Below are 22,196 nucleotides of genomic sequence, written 5' to 3' on the forward strand. Positions count from 1 at the left end.
CTGCTGCCACCTGGTGGACAAATACTGCAGGTTCTGCTGCCACCTGGTGGACAAATACTGCAGGCTCTGCTGCCACCTGGTGGACAAACACTGCAGCTAAACATCCTGGAAATCTACAAAGTAAAATATTCAACTTTGCTGTTTTTCCCATTTATTTTAGTAAACCATCGAAAAGTTGAAAAATAAAGTTCATCAAAACTTTTAGGAAAAAACAATAAGTTCCCTCAGAAAGTTCAGCTCTTCATTCTGACCTTGACCAGTCAGACTAAACCAGGGGTTTCCTACTCCAGTCCCCAGGGGCCAGACTCACCTGCAGCAGGATGCAGCCGGACTCCTCCTCTGTGTTCTGGTCCATTAATCTCAAACTGAACCTGCATTCATTGAAGTCCAGAATCCTCTGACTTTAAGATGTGTCTCTGTTCCTCCACACTGAAATGAAATGATTAAAGTGTCATCAGTCCAGCTCTATAGATCTATACTGGGAGTTCATACTGGATCCAGCTGAAGCAGAGAGACTTAAAGCTGCAGGACTGGAGCTGCAGGAAGACGAGCTCCCCCTAGTGGGCAGATGGATGAGTTGGAATAAAAGACAAACTGAGTTTTAAAAAATCTCCACTTTGGAAAGATTTAATTCCTCCTCGTTCAGAAAACATCAGAACCAATCGGACCTCTAATCCTGGCTCAGTTAGTTTTCTGGACTCTGGAGGAGGGTTCTGGTTCCAGGAGGTTCAGTGGACCAGAACATCTGCTCTGTGGTCCAGTTACACTCTTATTCTGGAGAACTGAACCTGGTACTGTGATAAACATGTTATCACCTTCTGGGTCAAAGGTCACCAACCGGGATCTGCTGTTTAAACATTTGACCTCTCCTCCTGTTCTGCTGATGAGGAGAAAAACCCAATGACCCGGTCCGGTCCACCTCCCAGTACCACCACTCACTCATCAGCTCTGTTTACTAAAAATATCTTAATTAAACACCAATTAGATGCAAATAACATTTGTAGAATATAAACTAAAACATTTAGATAAGATGAACCAAAGTCACTCAGAGCTTTAGAAACAGATGATTGGACCGTTGGTGTGACATCATCCAGCTTCAGTTACATCAGAGACCAGTTCAGCCCTGATAGTTTTTACATTTCCCAGTTTGATGCAGAAACTTTTCTCTGGAAGCTCAAACCATCTGAGATCCACTAGAACTACAGAGCGCAGTGTTCATCTCTGGCCACAAGGTGGCAGCATCGTTACATGGGAAGACTCCAGCAGCAGGATCCACTTACATGACGTCACATGTTTACTACTTTCTAATAATCTGGATCTGGATCCGACAGGAAGCAGAATGTAAATAATGAATGTTTACATCAGTTTTCTAGAATCCAGTTTAAAGTTTCTGACTTCCTGTTTGCTTCCGGCTCCAGTTTCTGATCTAAACTGGTTCCAGTGACGTCAACATGAACAGATTCCAGTTGGTTGTTTTTTCTGCTTCCAGATTCAACAGATCAGATGAAGAAACTTTATAAATAAACTCAGTCACAGCCAGCAGCTCAGTTTCACTTCTGCTGAAGTCACGTGATTTACAAGAAGAGCAGAACCCGGACATGCGCAGTGAGCTCCTCAGAGATCTGGGCGCTGTCCGTCTTTATGTCCTAATTAAAGTCTGAAGATCTCTGGGGGATTTTAAAGGAGGTTCACGTTGGATCAGATTCCAGTTTGTTGCTTGATGCAGATGTTGTTCTCTGTGTTTCTATGGAAACCAGAAACAGATGTTCATATCTTACTGTGACGTCATGGTTGTTTTCAGCTCCGACAGGGCGAGTCCGGTATGGCAAGCCGTTTTATCACAGAATCAGTTTCCTCTGACTTTTCTTAGAGATGTAAAAACGGATGTGTGGCCTTTGCTGCAGGAAACGGCTCGAACTTGTTGGATCCATTTTCTGCTTCATGTTTGTTTCTGCTGACAGGTTTTAGCTTAGAAATTAATAAAGTTTTTAGTGACAGGATGGGATTAAAACTATCACTCTTTTTCATTTTACCCCTAAAAACAAACATTTTGTAACCATGTACAGAACCTGTGGTGATTCTGTTGATTCCTGTTTTCATAGATAAATATTTTAATCAATTTAAACAAATCTAAACATTTTCAGGTCTCACATCTAAAGTGATTCAGTTTTACATTCTGATCTGATAACTGCAGCAGGAATGTAAAAGTCCAACCTGGAAACATCAGGAAGTTAAACTGACCTGATTTTAGCTGGAAAACAGTTTTACTGATTCAGGTTCACATGGAGGAACAGAGAGACTCACCTGATCAGAACTGGTCCAGTCGGGTCTCTGATACCGACATCTCCCACACTCATTGAAGGCAGCACTGACATAAGCAATGTAAGGTGCAGCCAGGATGTGAAACTCTGTTAAGCTAGCAGCAAGTCTGTAAGGTCAAAGGTCAAGTACAGCCTGGTGTCAGAACATGAAGATCTGATTAATTCAACCAGGAAATTATTTAGTTTAATTGTTGATAGTTTGGATGAAGAGTTTTAATTTTTATTGTCAATTATTGATTCAGTTATAAACCAGTTTAACAAAGTAAATTAATGTTATTTTAAATGTTTTGACCTTTGACCTCTGTGTCCTGTTGTTTCCTCTCCTGCAGATCAGATCATCAGTCTGCCATGTGGAGCAGAGAATGGATCTGTTTCAGCAGAACTGATCTGGAGTCGGATCCGGTTCTTCTCTACAGGAACAGGAAGATCGACCCGAAACCCGGTTCCATCTGTAGAACTGGTTCCGTCTGTAGAACTGGTTCCGTCTGTACAACCGGTTCCATCTGTAGAACCGGTTCCATCTTTAGAACCGGCTGCAGGATGAGACCAACAACATGGTGTTGGTCTGGTGTATCGATTTGTTCAGACCATAAATGATCCCAGGCAGAGATCCAGTCTGAACTTTGACCCCTGAAAGATTTAAATGTATATTTTAATATATTTGAACATTTGTTTATTTCTATTAAATGTTTTTACTTTAATGTTTCTCCTTTAATTTTGTATAAAATGTTTTGTGTTGCTGTTTCATAAATGATGTTTTCTAAATAAAGATGTTTTTCCTAAAATGTGTTTTTTTAACATAATCTGCATGATGGATGTTTATTGATACTAAACTCTAAATTAATATAAAGTTTTCATTTGGCTGTAATTATTGTCACTGTGAAGCTCCAGGATGTTTATTGTGTCACACTGTTTGCAGCTGGATGGAAACAGAGACAATGAAGATTGGTTCCTGCAGAAGAGAGTAAAATGTGTTGTTTGGTGTTGGAGCTTAAAGTTGGAGCTGATTATGAACGTTGAGCAGAAACGTCACAGAGAAACACAAAACTCCTAAATATGAAGATACTAAAGCAGCCAGACTGGAGGAAAACGTCTCCAGCTTCAGGTCAACCTGGGACAGTTTGACTTTGGCCTGGAGAGACCAGAAGGAACGACTTTCTGGGAACGTTTTCATCACAAGGATGCAGCAGCAAGAGCTGATTTTAATAAATATGAGAAAGTCTGAAGTTTGTGTGAAAACAGAATCAGCCTGAAATCAACAGAACTAATAAAGTGTTAGAGATATTTTTACTCTGCAGTTTAAAATGGGATGAAAAGTCAAGAAAATGATTTAAGAACCTGATTTAAAAGAGTCACTGCAAGACGATCCTGGAAAAACGAAATAAAAATGAATTCAAACACAAAACAGACGGAAGTTTTTAGTTTATTATCACGTTTTATTGTTATTAAGCACATCTTGGCATTTTAGCAAACATGTTTAACAAAACCTGGCAGAAACAAATAAAATTCACCTGAAAATGAGTTTAAAAACTAAAACTGGCATTTACAGAAAAAAATGAAAAAGTATCAAACTTACTGAGTTTCTGTTTGAGGATTTAATTTTTGGAAAATCTGGATTTTTTTTGGTTTTCTGTAGTTCAGAGTGAAATCAGGACCAACCAGGATGTTTTAGTTTGGATTCAGGTCGACTCCCTGAAGGGACGAAATAAATCAGTAAAGAAAACAAAGTTTTGAAAATATTTTCTGTTTTCATTTTAAACTAAAAAAATCTATAAAATCTGGAAACTGATTTGGTCTGAAAATAAAACGTTATTTTCCAGCCAAATTAATAAAAACTCTGTATATCCATGAAGTCCAGCAAGTGAAATAGATATTTATGATTAAATAAATATTGATTAACCTTCAGTACCAATCAGTTCATCTGTTATTAGGGATCAATAATTCAAATGATTATCAATTTGATTCTGCAGATTCAGGAAACATCCAGATTTAAAATAAAAAATATTTTTTCATCCTGACTGAAAATAAAACCAGCAGAGAAAAACTCAGAAACCAGAGAATCAGATTCATTCAGCCTTAAAGCGCCGAGAAAATGTAAAATAAATCTAAAAATTCACAAGAAATAAAAAATACAAGCATGAAATATCATTATAGTAGATATACAAGCATAGAATATCAACACTGTATATAGTAACGTGTATAGAAAAACTCATTCTAGAGCTTCAGCTGATGTCTGACTAAATATATTGATTAATTATATTAGTGATCAAATTATTTCATGATCTTTTGGTAATAAATTAGATCTTCAATGTGGAGTTTTAAAATTCAACGTTTTGTCTTTAAATTCACATTAACATGAAAGCAAAATGTAACAAATGAATAAAATGAGGCATAAAATATATTTCAGTCAGAAATGAAAACATTTAGTGATCAGAAATCTGGAACTATGTTCAAATTCTGTGTTTTATAAAATAACAGTTTATGGTGTTAGTAGGTTTTCACTTTTACAATCAAATTGTGTCTAAAATAAAAAAGTGAAATAAAGAAGCTTCTATTATTTATAATGAAAACATTAATAAGGCAGGATTCATATAGAAACCAGATGGACACTTTAGGATGTTTGTCAGAGTTAGATTATAATCCAGGACTAGAATAATCTGCATTATAATGTAATAAAGATTAATAAATGCAATAAGTGTAACTGGACTTTACATGAACCATAAAGGAACAAAATATTTCCAGGTTTTCTTTGGTGCAACAATTTCTCTGCCAGTCATTTTATCTGAGCTGATTTCCTGAAATATCAGCCGATATTTAGACATGAAGACGATTTTCTCTTCCTCAGCGAAGGTCTAGAAATCAGAGAGACATTTGACTGGCAGACCGGCCCACCGGGTCAGAACTCAATGTTTGCAGTCAGTCTGTTGGCAACTCAGCAACTTTCTCCTGATATGTAGCAACATTTCAGAAAAAAGGCCAAAATTAGAACCAGCAGGTCAAATTTTAAAGATTTATAATCGGCCAGAAAATTACAATCAGTGCAGCTCTAAACTAAAGATCCAAATTCTGGACTGGAAGCAAAAAATTCTGAGATTTTTGGGTTTGAAGAGAAAATGATGATGATGATGATGAAGATGATGGAGATGATGATGGATGGAGGGAGGAGGAAGAGGGAGGAGGAGGAGGGCGGCGGTCCTGGGTCAAACTGAACTGTTCTCCTCCCTGATGGATCCAAACCAGTTCCAGTTCCAGTCATGAACTGGTTCCTTCAGATCTTCATTCTGTCATCAATAATCAATAGTGATCAATAAGAGGCTGCAGACTGGACCAGAGGACCAGGAAGTGTCCCTCTGTTGGTCCATCAGAACCTTCACTGAGATCGGCTCTGATCCAAAGTCTGACTGGATCAATAATCAGATATTGATCAATCCGATCAGACTGATTGATCACCCATTAGAGGAGACGGATCAATAGAGTTGCTTCCAGTCCTGGTGTCCTCTGGTTGGACCCGGTCTGTCCCTGCTGAGGAGACAGAGGACAGTTAGAGACAATCCAGCAGCATCAGGATCAACCAGATGTTGGTCAATGACTCCATGAATCTGAACTCATCCAGTCCTCAGACTGCAGAGCTTTTCTCTCTTCATTCATTCATTCATTCATTCATTCATTCATTCATTCATTCATTCATTCATTCATTCATTCACCCAATGAAGTGCTGAGCTACTGCAGTAGCTACAGCTGCTCTGGCGGCTACAACACATTAGCATCAGTCTGACGGAGCAAAGTGGAAAACGGTCTAGTCAAAGGACAACAGCTGAGACAGACTGAGCCGGATTAGAACTGGCAACCCGTCAATTACAGAACAAAGCCCAACTATTGAGTATTGATCAATGCTGCTTATTGATCAGAGCCTGAAGTCCTGATTAAATCCTGATTCATGGTGAACGTCCTCAGTGAGGTGGAGGATTTATTCTGTCTGGGTGGAGAAGGATGGAGGCAGAACTTCCCAGAACCTGATGATTCTCTCTCTACCTTCCTGGTTGTCCTTCCAGCTGCTCTCTCTCCTCTTTTTACCGTTTTCTTTCCTCTGCTTCATCTCTTCCTACTAACAGAACCAGAACCAGCCGGTTCTTCTGGGAGAACCAACCAGAACCAGCCTGGACCTCTTCCTCCTGCTCTGCTTCCTCATCTTCATCACATTGGCCTTTGACCTTCTAATCAGAAAACCATCACTATTGATCAGAACCAATCAGCTGATTGGGAAAAATACATTTAAACCACTGACCTTTGACCTTGAGCGGAACTCGTACCACCATCAGGATTCCTCCGTCTCTGTTATAGACGCTGCAGGTGTAGGTCCCTTCGTCTCTCTCAGTGGGTCGTCTCAGAGTCAGACTGAGGTCTCCAGTCTTCAGCAGGTTTTCATCCATCTTGGTTCTGGTTCTGTAGATCTCGCCCTGTTCTCTAGGCTGATCAGAACCGTTCTGATACACATGGACCATCCTGTCGTCTTTGTCCTTCCACTCCACCTTAACGTCTCCATCCAGATTCTCTCTGGTTCTCCAGGGCAGCAGGACAGACTCCGCCCCTGATACCACCTCCACCTGTAGGTCTGAGAGACAACAGAGGACCAGATGAGTTGGACAGACAGCAGCAGCTCTGAGGACATTTCCTCTGACTGGGTGAAGGTCCAACATGTTGGACTGGTTCCAGTCCAAATGTGTCCCATGTCTCCACTGGTGTCTCTGCTGTGTCCAACCAGCAGCAGGTGGACAGAATGTCCTCAGTGAGGACAGCAGGAAGCTGCAGACTGTCCCCAGCAGCAGTTGGACTCTGGTCCCCGTCTGTCCTGGACCTCTTCCTCCTGCTCTGCTTCCTCATCTTCTTCACTCATTACATCACATTGACCTTTGACCTTCTAATCAGACAATCATCAATATTGATCAGAACCAATCAGCTGATTGGAAAAATACATTTAAACCACTGACCTATGACCCAGAGATTAATTTCGTTCATCATCAGCATGTCTCCGTCTCTGTTATAGACACTGCAGGTGTAGATCCCTGTGTCTCTCTCAGTGAGCCGTATCAGAGTCAGACTGAGGTTTTTTCTCTCCAGCAGGTTTTCATCCATCTTGGTTCTGGTTCTGTAGAACTCGTCCTGTTCTCCAGGCGGATCAGAACCGTTCGGATACACATGGACCGTCCTGTTGCCTCCGTCCCTCCACTCCACCTTAACGACTCCATCCAGATTCTCTCTGGTTCTGCAGGGCAGCAGGACAGACTCCGCCCCTGGTTCCACCACCACCTGTAGGACTGAGAGACAACAGAGGACCAGATGAGTTGGACAGACAGCAGCAGCTCTGAGGACATTTCCTCTGACTGGATGAAGGTCCAACATGTTGGACTGGTTCCAGTCTAAATGTGTCCCATGTCTCCACTGGTGTCTCTGCTGTGTCCAACCAGCAGCAGGTGGACAGAATGTCCTCAGTGAGGACAGCAGGAAGCTGCAGACTGTCCCCAGCAGCAGATGGACTCTGTGTCCAGCTGCTTCTGTCCATCATTCGTCTCCAGTTGGACTCAGACTGGCAGAAAGACGAGGACACGTCTCCATGGAGACCAGCACAGGACAGGAAGCAGAACTTCAGGACTTCCTGTCGTCTGTTGGAGACAGAAGGTCCAGCTGGACTGAGGCCGGTTCTGTCTGGGTTCTGGTTCTGTCCCACATGAGGACGTCCTTCAGTCTACATGGACATGAAGCTCTGAGTTCTGGACGGGTTGATGGAGCTACTGGACCTGCTGGTTCTGGAACCGAGCAGAGATCCAGAACCTACACCTGGACCTGGAGGTTCTGGACCTCTGATGCTTGGTTCTGAAGGGATCCAGGGTTCTGATGGAGGTCATGGGTTAAATGGTTCAAAACCAGAACCAGCTAAATGTCAATGTCAACTACTCAATGAGAACCGACCAGAACCAGAACCGATCCAGTTCAAACAGAGAGAAAAGATGGAACTGGTTCTGATCCAAACAGTTCCTCTGGTTTGCCTCTAAAAGTACATTTATACCACTGACCTTTGACCTGTAGCCAGACGTGTTTCTCCATCAGTTTTTCTCCCTTCTTGTAGATGCTGCAGGTGTAGATGTTACTGTCTCTCCCAGTGGGCCGTCTCAGAGTCAGACTGAGGTCTCCAGTCTTCAGCAGGTTTTTATCCATCTTGGTTCTGTAGATCAGGTTCTGTTCTCCAGGCTGATCAGAACCGTTCTGATACACATGGACCGTCCTGTCGTCTTTGTCCTTCCACTCCACTTTATCCACACGCTGGAAGATTCTGTATTTACAGAACCACAGGCAGCGTGGGACTTTAAAGGGCAGCAGGACAGACTCCTTCCCTGGTTCCACCTTCACCTGTTGGTCTGAGAGACAACAGAGGACAAGATGAGTTGGACAGACAGCAGCAGCTCTGATGTCTCCTCCCTGTCTCTGTGTCTCCTGGACTCTCTGAGGACAGAGACATGTGTCCATGTCCCAAGTGGAACCAGCTGCTGCCTGCAGCAACACACCAAGTTCTGCTCCATCCTCACCGACTCTTTAGTTTCTGTTTGTCCTCAAGCTGCTGACCCACAATGCACCAGGAGCTGCTGGCCCACAATGCACCAGGAGCTGCTGTAATAGAGGATTAATCCTCTCTGATGAAATATTTCTACGTCTTCCATGTTTTTTCAGCAAACAGTTGAGACAGAGTCGTTTTACCTGCCATTCAAAGTATTTTTAAAAGTTTGTCTGTTATTCTGCAGCTCATGTGACCAAACCAGCCGATGAGATGAAAAGTTAACATCGTCAACATTGTCTTCTACACAAGCTCTAGTTGGGAAACCCCAAGATCTCTGGGTCTCCTTAAAAGATAGAGTCTCTGAGAACATTTCTTAAAAATATAATCAGTGTTTTAGTAAAGTTTACTGACTGTCCAGGAACGACCCAAAATATTTAATATTAGCCTCAGTTTCAACAGGTTGGCCATCGAGAGAAACTGGAACCACTTTCAGGTAATTTAATAAACTCTACATCCTTAAGAAAATGATAAATTAATAAATAATAAAGACTTTGTGCTATTCTGATTTAGTAATGTGATTATATTAGTTGTGTTACCACCCCACGCCACCAGAGGCAGTAGCAGCCCGAAAAGATGCAACTAAGGAGCAGATTTAGAAGAAAGCTACAGAATCTGTTAAAAACTGTGAGCTGAACTGAAGGAAATAAAAGAGAGAAGATTAAATACATGCTGAGAGTGAAAATCCTTCCTAAAGATGAAAATATATCACAGATTTCAAAATAAAATGAAAATGGGAGATCAGGAATAATACAGGAAATAGCGCCCCCTTCACTTCCGGAGTGCAATGGTCCCATTTCCAAATAAGGTCTGAGACTGACAGCGGTCCGTCCCGCCCCTTCCTGTTTGCTGCCGCGAGGTTCTTCTCTTCAGTCCTGCTCTGGAGGAGAGCAGACACTGACCAAAGGCATTATGGGTAATGCAGTTCTAGTAACTCACCTGGACTCCAATGGAACAAGTAATAAATTGCAGCAGCAACCAGAGCCAGACCCAGTAGAACCAGTAGAACCAGTAGAACTATGGCCCAGACTGGAAACGGTTCTGTGGAGACAAATGAAGACGGATGAGTTATAATAACAGAATATTTTCATAATCAGATGATTTTCCATTAAATCTGAGTTTCATTAACAGACAGGAAACCTGGTTGACTCAGAGTTTGACCACAAGAGATCTGATTGGTGGAGCTGGTTGCCCTGGTAACCAGAACATGATCTGATCAGTTCATCCTGATTCTGATTGGTTGATATTGATAGAAGGTCAGGATGAGGAGCTGATAGAACCAGAACCGGTTCTGGACTCAGCTGGTTCTGTCTAAATCAGATATTAAATCAGTGTTGATGTTCTGCACAGAAAGACTTTTATTCAAGATTATATAAATAAATATCAATAAATCAATAAATATTATTTGAAACAAATAAATGTCCCCAGACATTTTTACCTTTTTATTTTATTTATTTCAGGATTTATTGATTTCATCATCATCTATTCATTTCATTATGGTTCTTTATTTTGTGACTCTTATTTTGAAAAGCTACTTTACATATTTCATGTTTTGATCAAAAGTTTCTTAGCAGAAAAACTTTGTGAGAAAATAAAGTAAATAAAGCTGCTAATAAATAAAGACATTTTGACTCAGGATGAGCTGGAGAAAGATTTTTATCAGAACTGATCCGTTTACTTTCTGGATCCAAAAGGTTCTGATTCAACTTTCCGGGTCCAAATCAAGCAGCCTAGCAGGTCTGGACCATGTTTGGCTGTGAGGCTCAACCAATCAGAGCCTTGCATTTAAATGATTGAAATATTCTGAGATGTTGAGTCCAGATATGAAACATAAAAATATAAATCAAACTTTAACTCAATTTCTTTTTTTAAGTCATTTGTGAACATAAACAGTTTCATGTTTTACTCCTTATTTGATATGTTATCAAAATGAAACAAGTATTTGAATAAAGCTGAATTTATTTCATTTTATAGTCAAATCAACGACAGATATAAATAAATATTTATTTATCACATTAAATCGTTGGACTTTGGCCTCATAAATATTTTTCTGCCTGGACAGCTGAAGGTTTGAACTGAATCCTCCTGCTCTACGTTAGAAACATCTTGACCTCGTCCACCAGCAGACGGGCCTGTTGTTATGAGATCATTTATGGAAGGAAAAGAAAAATCAGATCATCAGTTTCCTCCCAGTGTGAACTGGAAACAACTTCTCCATTTACTAAAGTTATTGATTCTCTTCCAGTAAAAATTACTTCCTTTTAATGAGGTTTTATTATTGAACATTTCTGGTGATCCAGTTTAAAGAATAAACATATTTTGAATTAGTAATAACTAATTAACACATTCCCCATGAAATGAAGCTGGTTCCCAATATCCACCATTAATACTGAACTATGACATCACTATGACATCACTATGACATCACTGAATAATTTTAATGCTTCAATTTTTATCTTAAGTAATTTTAGTTTCATATTTTAATCTCAGTAGTTTTAATTGTGTGTTAGTTTAATGAATTGGTTGAATAAAATGTTTAAATTTAGTTTCCTTTATTAATAAACTTGTATATTTAAATATGTTTCTGTTTATTCCACATGTAGATCCTGAAGATAAACCAGAACTGAGTTTATCCCTCCAGTTAGAAAACCTTGGTTTTAGAAATAACAGACTGAACTCTTTGGCTGTAAAATATAATTTTCTCTACAAGGAATGAAGTCATTTCTGATCTAAATTACTGGTTAATAATTTTCCATAAGTAATTATAATCATTTTCATACCCAAAGTTAAACCTGCTGAAGGTTTAATATTTTTTACATTCAAAGTGATTCACATCATAAAAACACAAAGTCATAAAATCACCACACAGGAAACCAGAAACTTTACATTTTACCATCGTTACAAGTCAAAATATTGATCAATATTTCATTAGAAAAATTCAGATTATGGTTCATAATCAGTTGGTGGGTTTTTAGTTTACATTTAAAGAAACTCAGAGTTTTGGCTCCAGAGTTTTACTTCCCAACATTTCTGGTTCCCCTTAAGCTAAACAATTCATTTTATTAATAAACTATTATAATTATTAATAATTACAACCATTTATGAAGATTCAGATTTATAACATATTTGGTTTGGATAATCCTAATCCCTCCAGTCTGCTTGGTAAAGTTACAGGCTCCCCTGATCTGATCAGTGAACATTTTAAAGCTGCAGGTTTTGATTAACTTGGTTAAATGAATCCAACATGTTAACTTGCTAGCAAGAAACGTCCTGGTCTCCTGGGGAAACTGGTAGTCAGTGGTTCTGGATTCATTCTGCAGTGGGAACAGGGATGGAGTCGCCTTGACCTCTATGAATGTCCGGCCCAAAGGTTACATTTTGCCTCATGGTAATAATGTCACTGGGTTCTTTCACTGTCATCAGCTCTGGAAAAGCTGCAACAAACGTCTTTAGAAAATGATAAAAATATATAAACTGCAGTCCAGAATAAGGTGTTCTGGGCGCGAAGGTAAACCGTGACCCAGGTCCTGAACGCGGCCGGCAGAGGTTCCAGCTTCAGTCTGATGGACCTTTGCTGCATGACTTCCTCTTCTCTCATCACCAACTTCCTGTCTGACAACTTCCTGTCTGACAAATAAAGGCCAGTAGAGCCAAGAAACCTTTAACTGAATAATATGGTTCTTGTAGAAAAGTGTCGATATTTCTCTAACGGTCAAATCGTTTTATTAGTGAAATAAATATCGTCTCTTTTGTCCGTCGCCGTCTTGCTGTTCTGATGCTGAAAACGCTGCAGCTGCTTTTCTACCTTCATTTAATAACATGAAGCTGCAGAAAAAGCCAAGAGATTAAACCTCAATTAATTCACTTTACAAGTTTACAACTAAGATATAATTTTATTAACTAAACTATAGTTTTTAAAACTAAACAAGGATTATTTTAATTTAAAAGGCAAAGTTTAATGATGCATCAAACTTTTTCAAGTCATCATTGAGTCAGAATCGATTCTGAAAAGTTTTCACCTGCGATTTTGTTTGGTTTGTTATTGAAATCATTTATGATGTCATTAGTAAAAACAAACTGCTTTATAAATGACCATAAAAAATAAATAATTAGGTAAATAAAACTGCAACAGTAATGAACAGCAGTGCAGGAGTAAACTTCTTTTTCCACAGCAGATGGTGAGAAAAGCAAACGATTTCAATAAAGTTTATTGTCAGGATAAAAACGAGTCGATTTCCTATAAATTATTGTTTAACACAGATTCACTAACGTCACTAACTCAGATTACAGGGTTTGTTTTTCTTGCTCTGCTATTGTAACAGAGTTACAAATGTGTTTTTTTTATTATTATTCATTTTATATTGAAAATTTGTGAATTTTATCTTATCCAGTTATTTTTATGTATTTTGTTGTTTTTGCCTGCAGGGGTCGCCCTTCTGCCTCGTTTGTGTTTCCTGGGCTTCCGTAGTTTATTCCAGCCCTCGTAGCTCCTCCCCTTTTCCCTCAGCGCTGTTCCGCTGCTGCGATTTATGCTTGTTTTCTGTATGATGTTGTTCATGTAGAGGTCTCTACCATATGTTGTTTATTATTGTGTTATTTTGCAGTTTTGACCAACATTGTGGGTTTTTATAAACAGTTTTATTATAATTTCCTTTTTTTTATTTTGGCGCGAACAACCGGTGCTAGTCCAGCGCAGCTCGGTTGAACATTGTTTTTATTTTCACATTTAGAGCTGGAGTGCAGGGAGAGGGAGGTGAAGAGGTGTTGATTTGTTTTACTCTTCTTCTCCTGGTATGTGTCTTTATTTTAAATTGTACTTTTTATCTGTTTATTTAACTCTGTCCCACTGTATTGTGTTGTTGTGGCCACCAGATGGCGTTTTTCTCTTGTTTTTAGTTTATGGTTTTTGTGAGAAGATTTCTTTTTTTTGTTAACTTTTGTTGAATGTGAGAAAATGAAATGTTAGCTGAGAGTGTTGTTCCACGCTGCTGTGGGGCTGGAGTGCAGGGAGAGGGAGGTGAAGAGGTGTTGATTTGTTTTCTCTTCTTCCCCAGAATAATAAAGAACGATCTCATTGACATATTGCGACGTCAGTGGGGACTTTCCTCCCCACTGACATAGGAGCGGCTCTGAGCAGGATTAAATCCCACAAGGCTGCAGGTCCTGATGGCATACCTGGACGTGTCCTCAGAACGTGCTCTGGGGAGCTGGCAGCAGTGCTGACGGACATCTTCAACCTGTCCCTGGCCCGCGCTGTGGTACCGACCTGCTTCAAGTCTACCTCCATCGTCCTAATCCCCAAGAATCCCAACCCAACCAGACTCAATGACTACCGCCTGGTAGCCCTTACCCCCATCATTACCAAGTGCTTGGAGCGGCTGGTCCTAGCACACCTCAGATCCTGTCTCCCCCCACACTAGACCCCCACCAATTTGCATACAGGCAGAACAGGAGCACAGAGGATGCAGTCTCTATAGCGCTGCACTCTGTCCTTTCTCACCTGGACAGTAAGAACACTTACGCCAGACTGCTGTTCTTAGATTTTAGTTCAGCATTCAACACTGTCATCCCATCACAACTCATTACCAAACTCACAGACCTCGGCATCAGTCCACTCATGTGTAACTGGTTGCTCGACTTCCTGACCAGTCGACCTCAACATGTCCGGCTGGACAACCACTTCTCATCCACCATCATCATAAACACCGGAGTGCCACAAGGCTGTGTGATGAGTCCCTTCCTCTACTCCCTCTTCACCTACGACTGCAGACCTGTCCATGGCTCTAACGCCATCATCAAGTTCGCAGACGACACCACGGTGATCGGCCTCATCAGAGATAATGACGAGGCCGCTTACAGGGAGGAGGTAGACCGTCTGGCTGAGTGGTGCGACAAAAACAACCTGCAGCTGAACACCGAGAAGACCAAGGAGCTTATCGTGGACTTCAGGAGGAACGCTGACCCACATCCACCCATCCACATTAAGGGGACAGTGGTGGAGCGTGTGGACACCTTTAAGTTCCTGGGAGTCCACATCTCCGAGGACCTGACTTGGACAACCAGCTGCTCCAAACTCATTAAGAAGGCGCATCAGCGCCTCTTCTTCATGAGGACCCTGAGGAAGAACCACCTGTCCTCAGAGATCCTCAGGAACTTCTACCGCTGCACCATTGAGAGCATCCTCACCAACTGTATTACAGCTTGGTACGGGAACTGCTCTGTCTCCGACCGGCAGGCGCTGCAGAGGGTGGTGAAAACTGCCCAGTATATCGCCGGGGCACCGCTCCCTGCCATCAAGGACATCTACAGGAAGCGGTGTTTGAAAAGGGCCGGGAAAATCACAAAGGACTCCACTCACCCAGCACACACACTCTTTTCCCTCCTGCCCTCTGGGAGGCGCTACAGAAGCCTACGGACCAGAACCACCAGGCACCGGAACAGCTTCTTTCCCACAGCTGTCACGCTTTTGAACGCCTCCTGACATAAAACATAAACTATAAGGACTGGACTCCCCTATCCTCTCATACAACAATAACACATGGACTATCCTCACACACACACACATCACGGACTGTTTTCTTCACACACACATACAACCTGTAAATTTTATCTGCCATTATTTATCTATAATCCATTCCCTAACATTCTGTATATTCTGTATAATCTGTGCATATAGCTCCCATATTTATATTTATACACAATATCTATATCTCTTGCTATAACCCCTTATAGTCCATACATACATAGTCTTGTACATCTGTAAATAAATATCTATATCTCGTAGAGCACTTGTGGATAGATGCAAACTACATCTCGTTGCTTGTACTTGTGACAGTGCAATGACAATAAAGTTGAATTCTATTCTATATATTTACTTCTTCACTATTATTCTTCATGTCAGTGTTAATATCACCAGGCTGTTCAGTGACTCCATGACACTTTCAGTCTGACTCATTAGGAATCGATTAAGAACCAGGTTCAGGTTCTGTCCAGAGGAGAGAAGGTGAAGCAACAATGTTCACTTAATTTCTATTCTTTTGGGACATTTCGACTAGATTAAATTGTTTAAGCTTCAGTCTGAGACGCTCAGTAGGAGCAGCAGATGTCAGCCAACAGGAGACCCGCCAGAACCGACACAGTAAAAAGCTCAGCTGGGATCCAAACATCCTCTTAGAACTACAGGAGGTTCAAACTCCACTCTTTCATTTTTAGCTTAGAAAAAGCACCAAGCCACCAAATAAACAAAAGCAAACTGACCAATAAGATTTAAGCTTTGCCATGCCCTTTGACCCCCACAGACTCACACTGATGTGCGCCAAGTACAAGATGTTTTGACACCAAAGATCGTTTTCTCTCCACAGTTTAATAGTAATAGTTTAATAGTTTAATAGTAAAGAGGGTTAAATAATAAAAATTCTAGAAATTATTTTTTCTTACTTAAAGGAAAATCTCAAGGTTCTCAGAGTGGGTGGAGCTGCAGGCGCTGCTGCCCTCCGATAAAATCCTGCAGGCGTCTGCGCAGTTCTGAACTTTAACCGTAGGAAAGAGTTTTATACATAAAGCAATTTAATTTAAATGTTTGTTTATATGCATATTTTATAGCCTAAAACCTCTGACGAAAGCCGGTTAGCGAGTTGCTAACATGTAAACAAAAGGCGGTTCCAGTTTGCAGTGGAAGTTGCGCCCATAAATCACGCAAAGCCTCATGGGGGCTCAGAATAAGGTGAATGGATTTTACGCAAACAGTTCATTGCAGAGGCAAAAGAATCAATAAAAAAATCTTTTCTGAAAATCATCTTATGAACTAAATGAGTCTCTCTGACTATTACATAAAGAACAGAGAAAACTTAAGAGATGTTGTATTAATCCATTTATAATCTAAACAGAGGAGCCGGCAGTTTATCTTGAGGAAATAAATAAAGCTGCAGAAGTTAACTAGAGCGTAACATGCGCAGCTGCACAACTAATGCAGACGAGGCTCCGACACTGAGAAGAATTCAACTGAACTCATCCTGCGGTTTTAACAAATGGAGCTGAAGACGTTTCCCTCCTACACCCAGAAGGAGAGACGCTCAGGAGAGCAGCAGATGTAACATCTGTCCGTTTTGGAGCAAAACCATGTAAAAAAAATCCTATAAAAACCCCCAAGATTGCGCACAGGGTAAAGAGCTAGCAGGGAGCTAGCAGGGTTCAACTGATCCGTCTCTCAAGAACGCAGGTGAATGAACAAAAGTTTAAGATAGGAGAAGTTGCTCTGCTTAGTCAAATAGTGGAGTAAAGCTGTAAAATCATCATTAATATAATGTTCTTGGTTTAATTCAGCCTCTGGCCTCTAAAGTTAATCGGTTTGGATCAGATCAACAGATTTCTCTGCAGATGCAACCAGGAGGAATCAGTGAGGCTGAGCGTTCAGACTGCAGCAGGTGAAATGCTGTAATTTAAGTGGAGTCGTTTAATTTGATTTATTATAAGTTATTAAGGCCTCAGTCAGTGGTTTTTGTTACTATGGAGAAAAAGTTAAGATACGTTTATCTGCTTTATGTTTGATGGGATCTGGATTCACGGTTCAACTTGGTGAATATGAACTAAACCGCATAAAAATGAGATTAAATGGCCGATTTTATTAATATGGTTATAATTTGACGGGTAAAAATAGAATAAGACAGAATCTTTTACAGCCCATATGGGTTTATATGGCACAATAAAAACATTACAAACAAGCAGACAGACATAAATATTCTTTAAACTAAAACCATCCTCTTTCTAAGGTGCCAGGCCTTCAAAATAAAATGTGCTAACTGAAACATAAAATACTTAAATAAATATGAATTTTATCGCCATCCGTTAATATCAAGTATTTTAGTAAATAAATTATTTCTCAACGTTTCCCCCAAATCACACAAAGAACATCGTTGCTCCTCCTCTGGGATGAACCAATGAATCTGGTCTCCAAAGCCAAAGTACCAGATCTGAACTGGACCGTCGTTTTTTAGACAAGATCCATGATGCATTTGGCCCAAGACCATTCAGGCATCCTTTAGTAAAATAATAGTATGTAATTTTGGTTTATGTAAGATATCTACTGCCCACTAAACTTCAAAATAAAAGTTTAAGTTATTCAATATTACAACTTAATTTAATGACTTTATTTTTTATGCTCAGTCAAAATGACAAACAACCAAAGATTTTAGCACAACCTCTGGTATCACCAGCAGATCTGACCTTTCTGATAACTTATGAACATAGTTTGTATTTAAGGTCAAAAGAATCAATCAAATTCAATTGGCATTAATTATAAAGGTTAAAGGTCATGATCAATCAAACACAGTCTCTAGTCTGATCTGACTGTAGATCATCATCATCTGATCTCAGACCAGCTGCTTTCTAGAGTCTCATCATCTGATCTGGATCAGAACCAGGAAGCTGCTGGTTCTGATCCAGAGACAAACACTCACCTGGAGGAGGAGCTACAACCAGGCTGACGGAGCTGATCAGTTTCCTCTCAGCTGATTTAACAACGTGACATTCATACGTTCCGCTGTCATCAGTTGTTGTGTTCTGCAGAATCAAAGACGCGTCTCCTTTCTGTATCTGACCAACCAGCAGATCAACCCGGTTCCTGTAAGATGGATCCTGGTTTGTTAGATCAAAACGTGAATCTCTGTACAGGAGGACAAATCCTGACTCCAGGTCAGTTCTGCTCCACTCTACGGCTTTAATCTGCTCCTGGTCAGGATCTTTACATGGCAGAATGCGGTCATCTCCAGGTTCAGCTTTGATTTTCACGTTGTTCTGATCTGAAGGAGAGAAAACAACACAGAGCAGAGAGGTCAGAGGTCAGAGTGAGATCAGTGTAGGTCTGTGTGATGAAGACTCATCAGTTTCTGCTGATGGAACAACGAGATCAGATCCATCAATCTGAAGATTCATCCAACAGCAGAAACATCAGGGTCAAAGGTCATAGTAGGTATAGACATTCAGGAAAGAGAAAACAGTTTTCATGAAGATAATTTTAAATAATTTTTAAAAATATGGTTAAAATGAAACAAAATCTCTACAGGATTCATTTTGTAAATTCCTCACAGCATAAGTTTTAGAAAAAAAACATTTGATCAAAACATAAAAGCTTCATGAAAATCCAGTCACCAGTTATTAATATCTCACCTGTTTATTAAAGGAACTGAATAAATAAACAGAAGATCTGAAACCAGCAGAATCTGAGGCTTATTGATGATCTGGTTAATATGACACACATTTAACTTCCCTTTGAAATGAATAAATAATTTAATCTCCAACATTTTCATTGGCCTTTTCCACTGGTTCTAATGGACCCGGCTCCACTTATCCAGGTACTTACCCTTCAAATGAGATGAGCTACAATTACTGTTTATATTATGTTGTTTCTGAATTTATCATTAAAAGATAATTTCTTAACTCACATCACTGAATGACAGATTTATTAGTTTCTCAGGAAGCAAAAATGTCCTGAGAATAAAAGCTATTTACAGCTGCTTCAAAAAATAAAAACACTTTTTAAGAAAAAGCAGCAGAAATTGAACTTAAATTATATCCATCTTTGTCAGTTGTGTGAAACAGGCCAACTACCTTCTGCCTGTGCTGTTTGTACAGATCCAGCCTGGAGATGAAACAGTGAATGACGGCTTTGCTCTGGACAGTAACATCATTTCCTTGGAGCTTTAATGTGACTTTGTTCATTTTTTTAAAGACGTCTGTGAGGTGCATGATGTTGCAGTGACTGGAAGTCACGTTCCCCCAGAGCTTCATCTACCGACTCCAGAAACTCCACAATGGAGTCAAACAGACGACAAGAAAGAACAAGGCAGTTTCCCCTGGAGAGCAGCGCATGTCTGTGTGGAGAAGAAGACGCTCAAAAATCTCATCATTCTCCTGGCGTAGCTGTTGGAACAGTCTGTCATTTAGGGTGTGGGCTTTTATTTTGTTAACTCCCAGTGAGATATTGAGGGACTCGTTGGGAGCTGGACTTTTACATTTGGCTACAAGGTTGTGGCGATGCAGGAAGCAATGGACAGTCAGGACCTTTGGGACCTGTGAAGCTGCAGTACCTGCCAACCATCAAGGGGCGCCATCAGTGGCTCATGCCAGGATATTTGTTATTGGGACGGACTTTTCCTGTAAATAACCATGAAGGGCATTGAAAATGGTCTGACCTTTTGCGTCCATTTTCAGATATTTTGAAAACAAAAACTCTTCAGCCAAGTCCTCACTGCTGGGGGCCTTAATGCGGATGTAAGCCATCAACAGAGCGTTGTTGTCGGGAATCATCGTCTGAACAGAGAATCCCTTAAGATGGCACACAGCTGCTCCTCTGTATCACCACCATTTCATTAATTCTGCTTGCTACAGTGTCATTGCTGAGTGATATGGACTTCAGAACCTGCGTGGGGTCCCGCTCCAGTACAGTAGAGATTTAATGGCAGGGAGCATCAATTTTTCTCCAATTGTATACGGCTGCCCACATTTGGCTACTAGCAGAGAAATGTTATAGGACGCCACTGGCCCACTATCAGTCTGGCTGCTTTTCCAGACAGAGAGATGGTGATGTTCTCCTACCATGCTGCTCTTTAAGAGCCTGAAAGAAGCTTGTTAGCTTTATCTGTGTGGATCTTCATAAGGTGCTCCTGGAGACATGATGGCTTCATTGCCTCTTTGGAAAAACCTTGTTAACACAGTAAACACTGTGGAAGTTGTGTGTTTGTTGGAGAAGCTATGAACCCATAATCAAGGTATTCAATCAAGTACAGACGGCATTTCTTCTTCTGTGCCGTTTTTGAACAAGCTTCTTGCTAGTCTCACAGAAACAACAACTGAAAATGCAGCACAAGAATATGACAAATGTATCACTGTTGCATGGACCACATGTAGTTACTAACAATATGGCAGAATTGATAACAGGCTGTTTTGTTCATGGAGTTTGTTTGACATTGGTTGTGCTATTTTAGATTAAATAAACCTCTTTTGTGTTCCATGATTTATGCTTTCGCATCGTCTTTTACTCATAGATGTATCAAAGATTGTAGACACAGAGACACATCTGGTTCTGGTACCATCTGGTTCAGAAAACAACTGGAACCAATGAAATGATGTGACTGACTTAATAAGTCAAAAAATCTGAATAATAACTGGGCTGAAAATTAAAGCAAAGGTCCATGAAATCATTTAAATTTCCTCTAAATCTAAATAAATGTTGCAACTAAATCTTTTAGTTGCAACATAGAAACTCAAAACTCCATGTTGTCCACAGGCTGATTCTACTGGCAACCAGCAGTAGAAACATGGCAAGAGTGTCCACCATATTGGGAGTGGCATGAAGTCCTTAGAAACAGGACTTCATGTTGAAGTCATGTTTCAACATGAAGTCCTGAATCAGTCACTCAACTTTCTGTCCAACTAGTGAATAGTTTTCAGTAAACTGTCCTTATTTTAGTTCTAGTAATAAGTGAGATAAAAAGATCATAATAACATAAAACAATAAAATTAAACTGTGCTGGAAATGCAGAACATCAGAATATAAAGTTATAAAAATACTAAACCAGGATAAAAACTCAACAGCTTTGAAATATGATGAAAATAATCATAACATGGCGGAGATTAAAGTTAATTCTTCAGTAGTTTGATGAAACTGTGTGTAACTGAATCTGACCTGCAGCAGAGAGAAACTGGCAGAAAACCACAGACAGCAGGAACAGAGACGCAGGAAGAGAAGAAGCCATTTCCTGGTTGAGTCGATCTCTCCGTCCGAAATATAGATTCATGCGACGTTTCTGAGTGGAAAATATTGTAACGAAACACCAAAAACATTAAAGTTTAACTTATAATACAGCAGTCTGTTAGGAGAGCGATGAAACTAGAATAAATTAAAGTCTGGGAAGAGAAACTCACAGCGCTGCGACAGAGATCTGCAGAGGCGGAAAAGGGTGGGGCTGTAACGGTCTGCGCCAGAGGAGGGAGCCCTCTTCTTCTTCTTCTTCTTCTTTTCTATTATGGCGGATCACAAGCAACTTTAAGGTGCATACCGCCACCTACTGTACATGAGTGTGTAGAAGCATTACTTCACATCTATTAAATTCTATTTTTTAATTTTGTATTCTTAAGATAAATAAACAATGCTTTCCTTAATTTGTGAATATCTGTTATGTTTCCTTCATTTCCTAATATACCTTTAAGATTCCATTCATGCCCCATATTTCTAACTATTCTCTTTAATTCTTCCCTTTCGAGTTCATATG

At 40.2% G+C, this 22,196-nt stretch overlaps 2 protein-coding genes across 2 annotated transcripts in view; one reads left to right on the top strand and one right to left on the bottom strand.

Annotated features, from left to right (window-relative positions):
* Positions 1-2,968, top strand: part of LOC111610949 (high affinity immunoglobulin gamma Fc receptor I-like) — a 41,215-nt gene extending 38,247 nt beyond the window's left edge. The window contains exon 9 of the transcript XR_002753829.1: positions 2,651-2,968. The gene's annotated coding sequence lies outside the window, so the exon portion shown is untranslated. The remainder of the gene's footprint in view (positions 1-2,650) is intronic.
* Positions 2,969-3,726: 758 nt separating this feature from the next.
* LOC111610948 lies at positions 3,727-21,936 on the bottom strand. Its single transcript, XM_023346164.1, has 8 exons — positions 21,850-21,936; positions 21,611-21,731; positions 18,384-18,725; positions 9,868-9,969; positions 8,393-8,734; positions 7,310-7,636; positions 6,607-6,933; positions 3,727-5,843 (listed from the first exon to the last, which is right to left on the bottom strand). Exons 2-8 carry the CDS (start codon positions 21,720-21,722, stop codon positions 5,755-5,757), a joined length of 1,641 nt encoding a protein of 546 aa, XP_023201932.1. The 5' UTR covers positions 21,723-21,731; positions 21,850-21,936; the 3' UTR covers positions 3,727-5,754.
* Positions 21,937-22,196: the final 260 nt, after the last annotated feature.

This window comes from Xiphophorus maculatus, chromosome 14 (genome assembly GCF_002775205.1).
Source record: "Xiphophorus maculatus strain JP 163 A chromosome 14, X_maculatus-5.0-male, whole genome shotgun sequence".
NCBI classification, from domain to species: domain Eukaryota; kingdom Metazoa; phylum Chordata; class Actinopteri; order Cyprinodontiformes; family Poeciliidae; genus Xiphophorus; species Xiphophorus maculatus.

Bases quoted from the DNA above. Each gene is read 5' to 3' on its own strand.
- LOC111610948 (XM_023346164.1), bottom strand. From the start codon at position 21,722: ATGAATCTATATTTCGGACGGAGAGATCGACTCAACCAGGAAATGGCT. The intron at 18,726-21,610 runs GTCAGATTCAGT...TCTCTCCTTCAG, and splicing joins CCAGTTTCTCTCTGCTGCAG to ATCAGAACAACGTGAAAATC. The intron at 8,735-9,867 runs GTGAGTTACTAG...GTTGTCTCTCAG, and splicing joins CTTGTTCCATTGGAGTCCAG to ACCAACAGGTGAAGGTGGAA.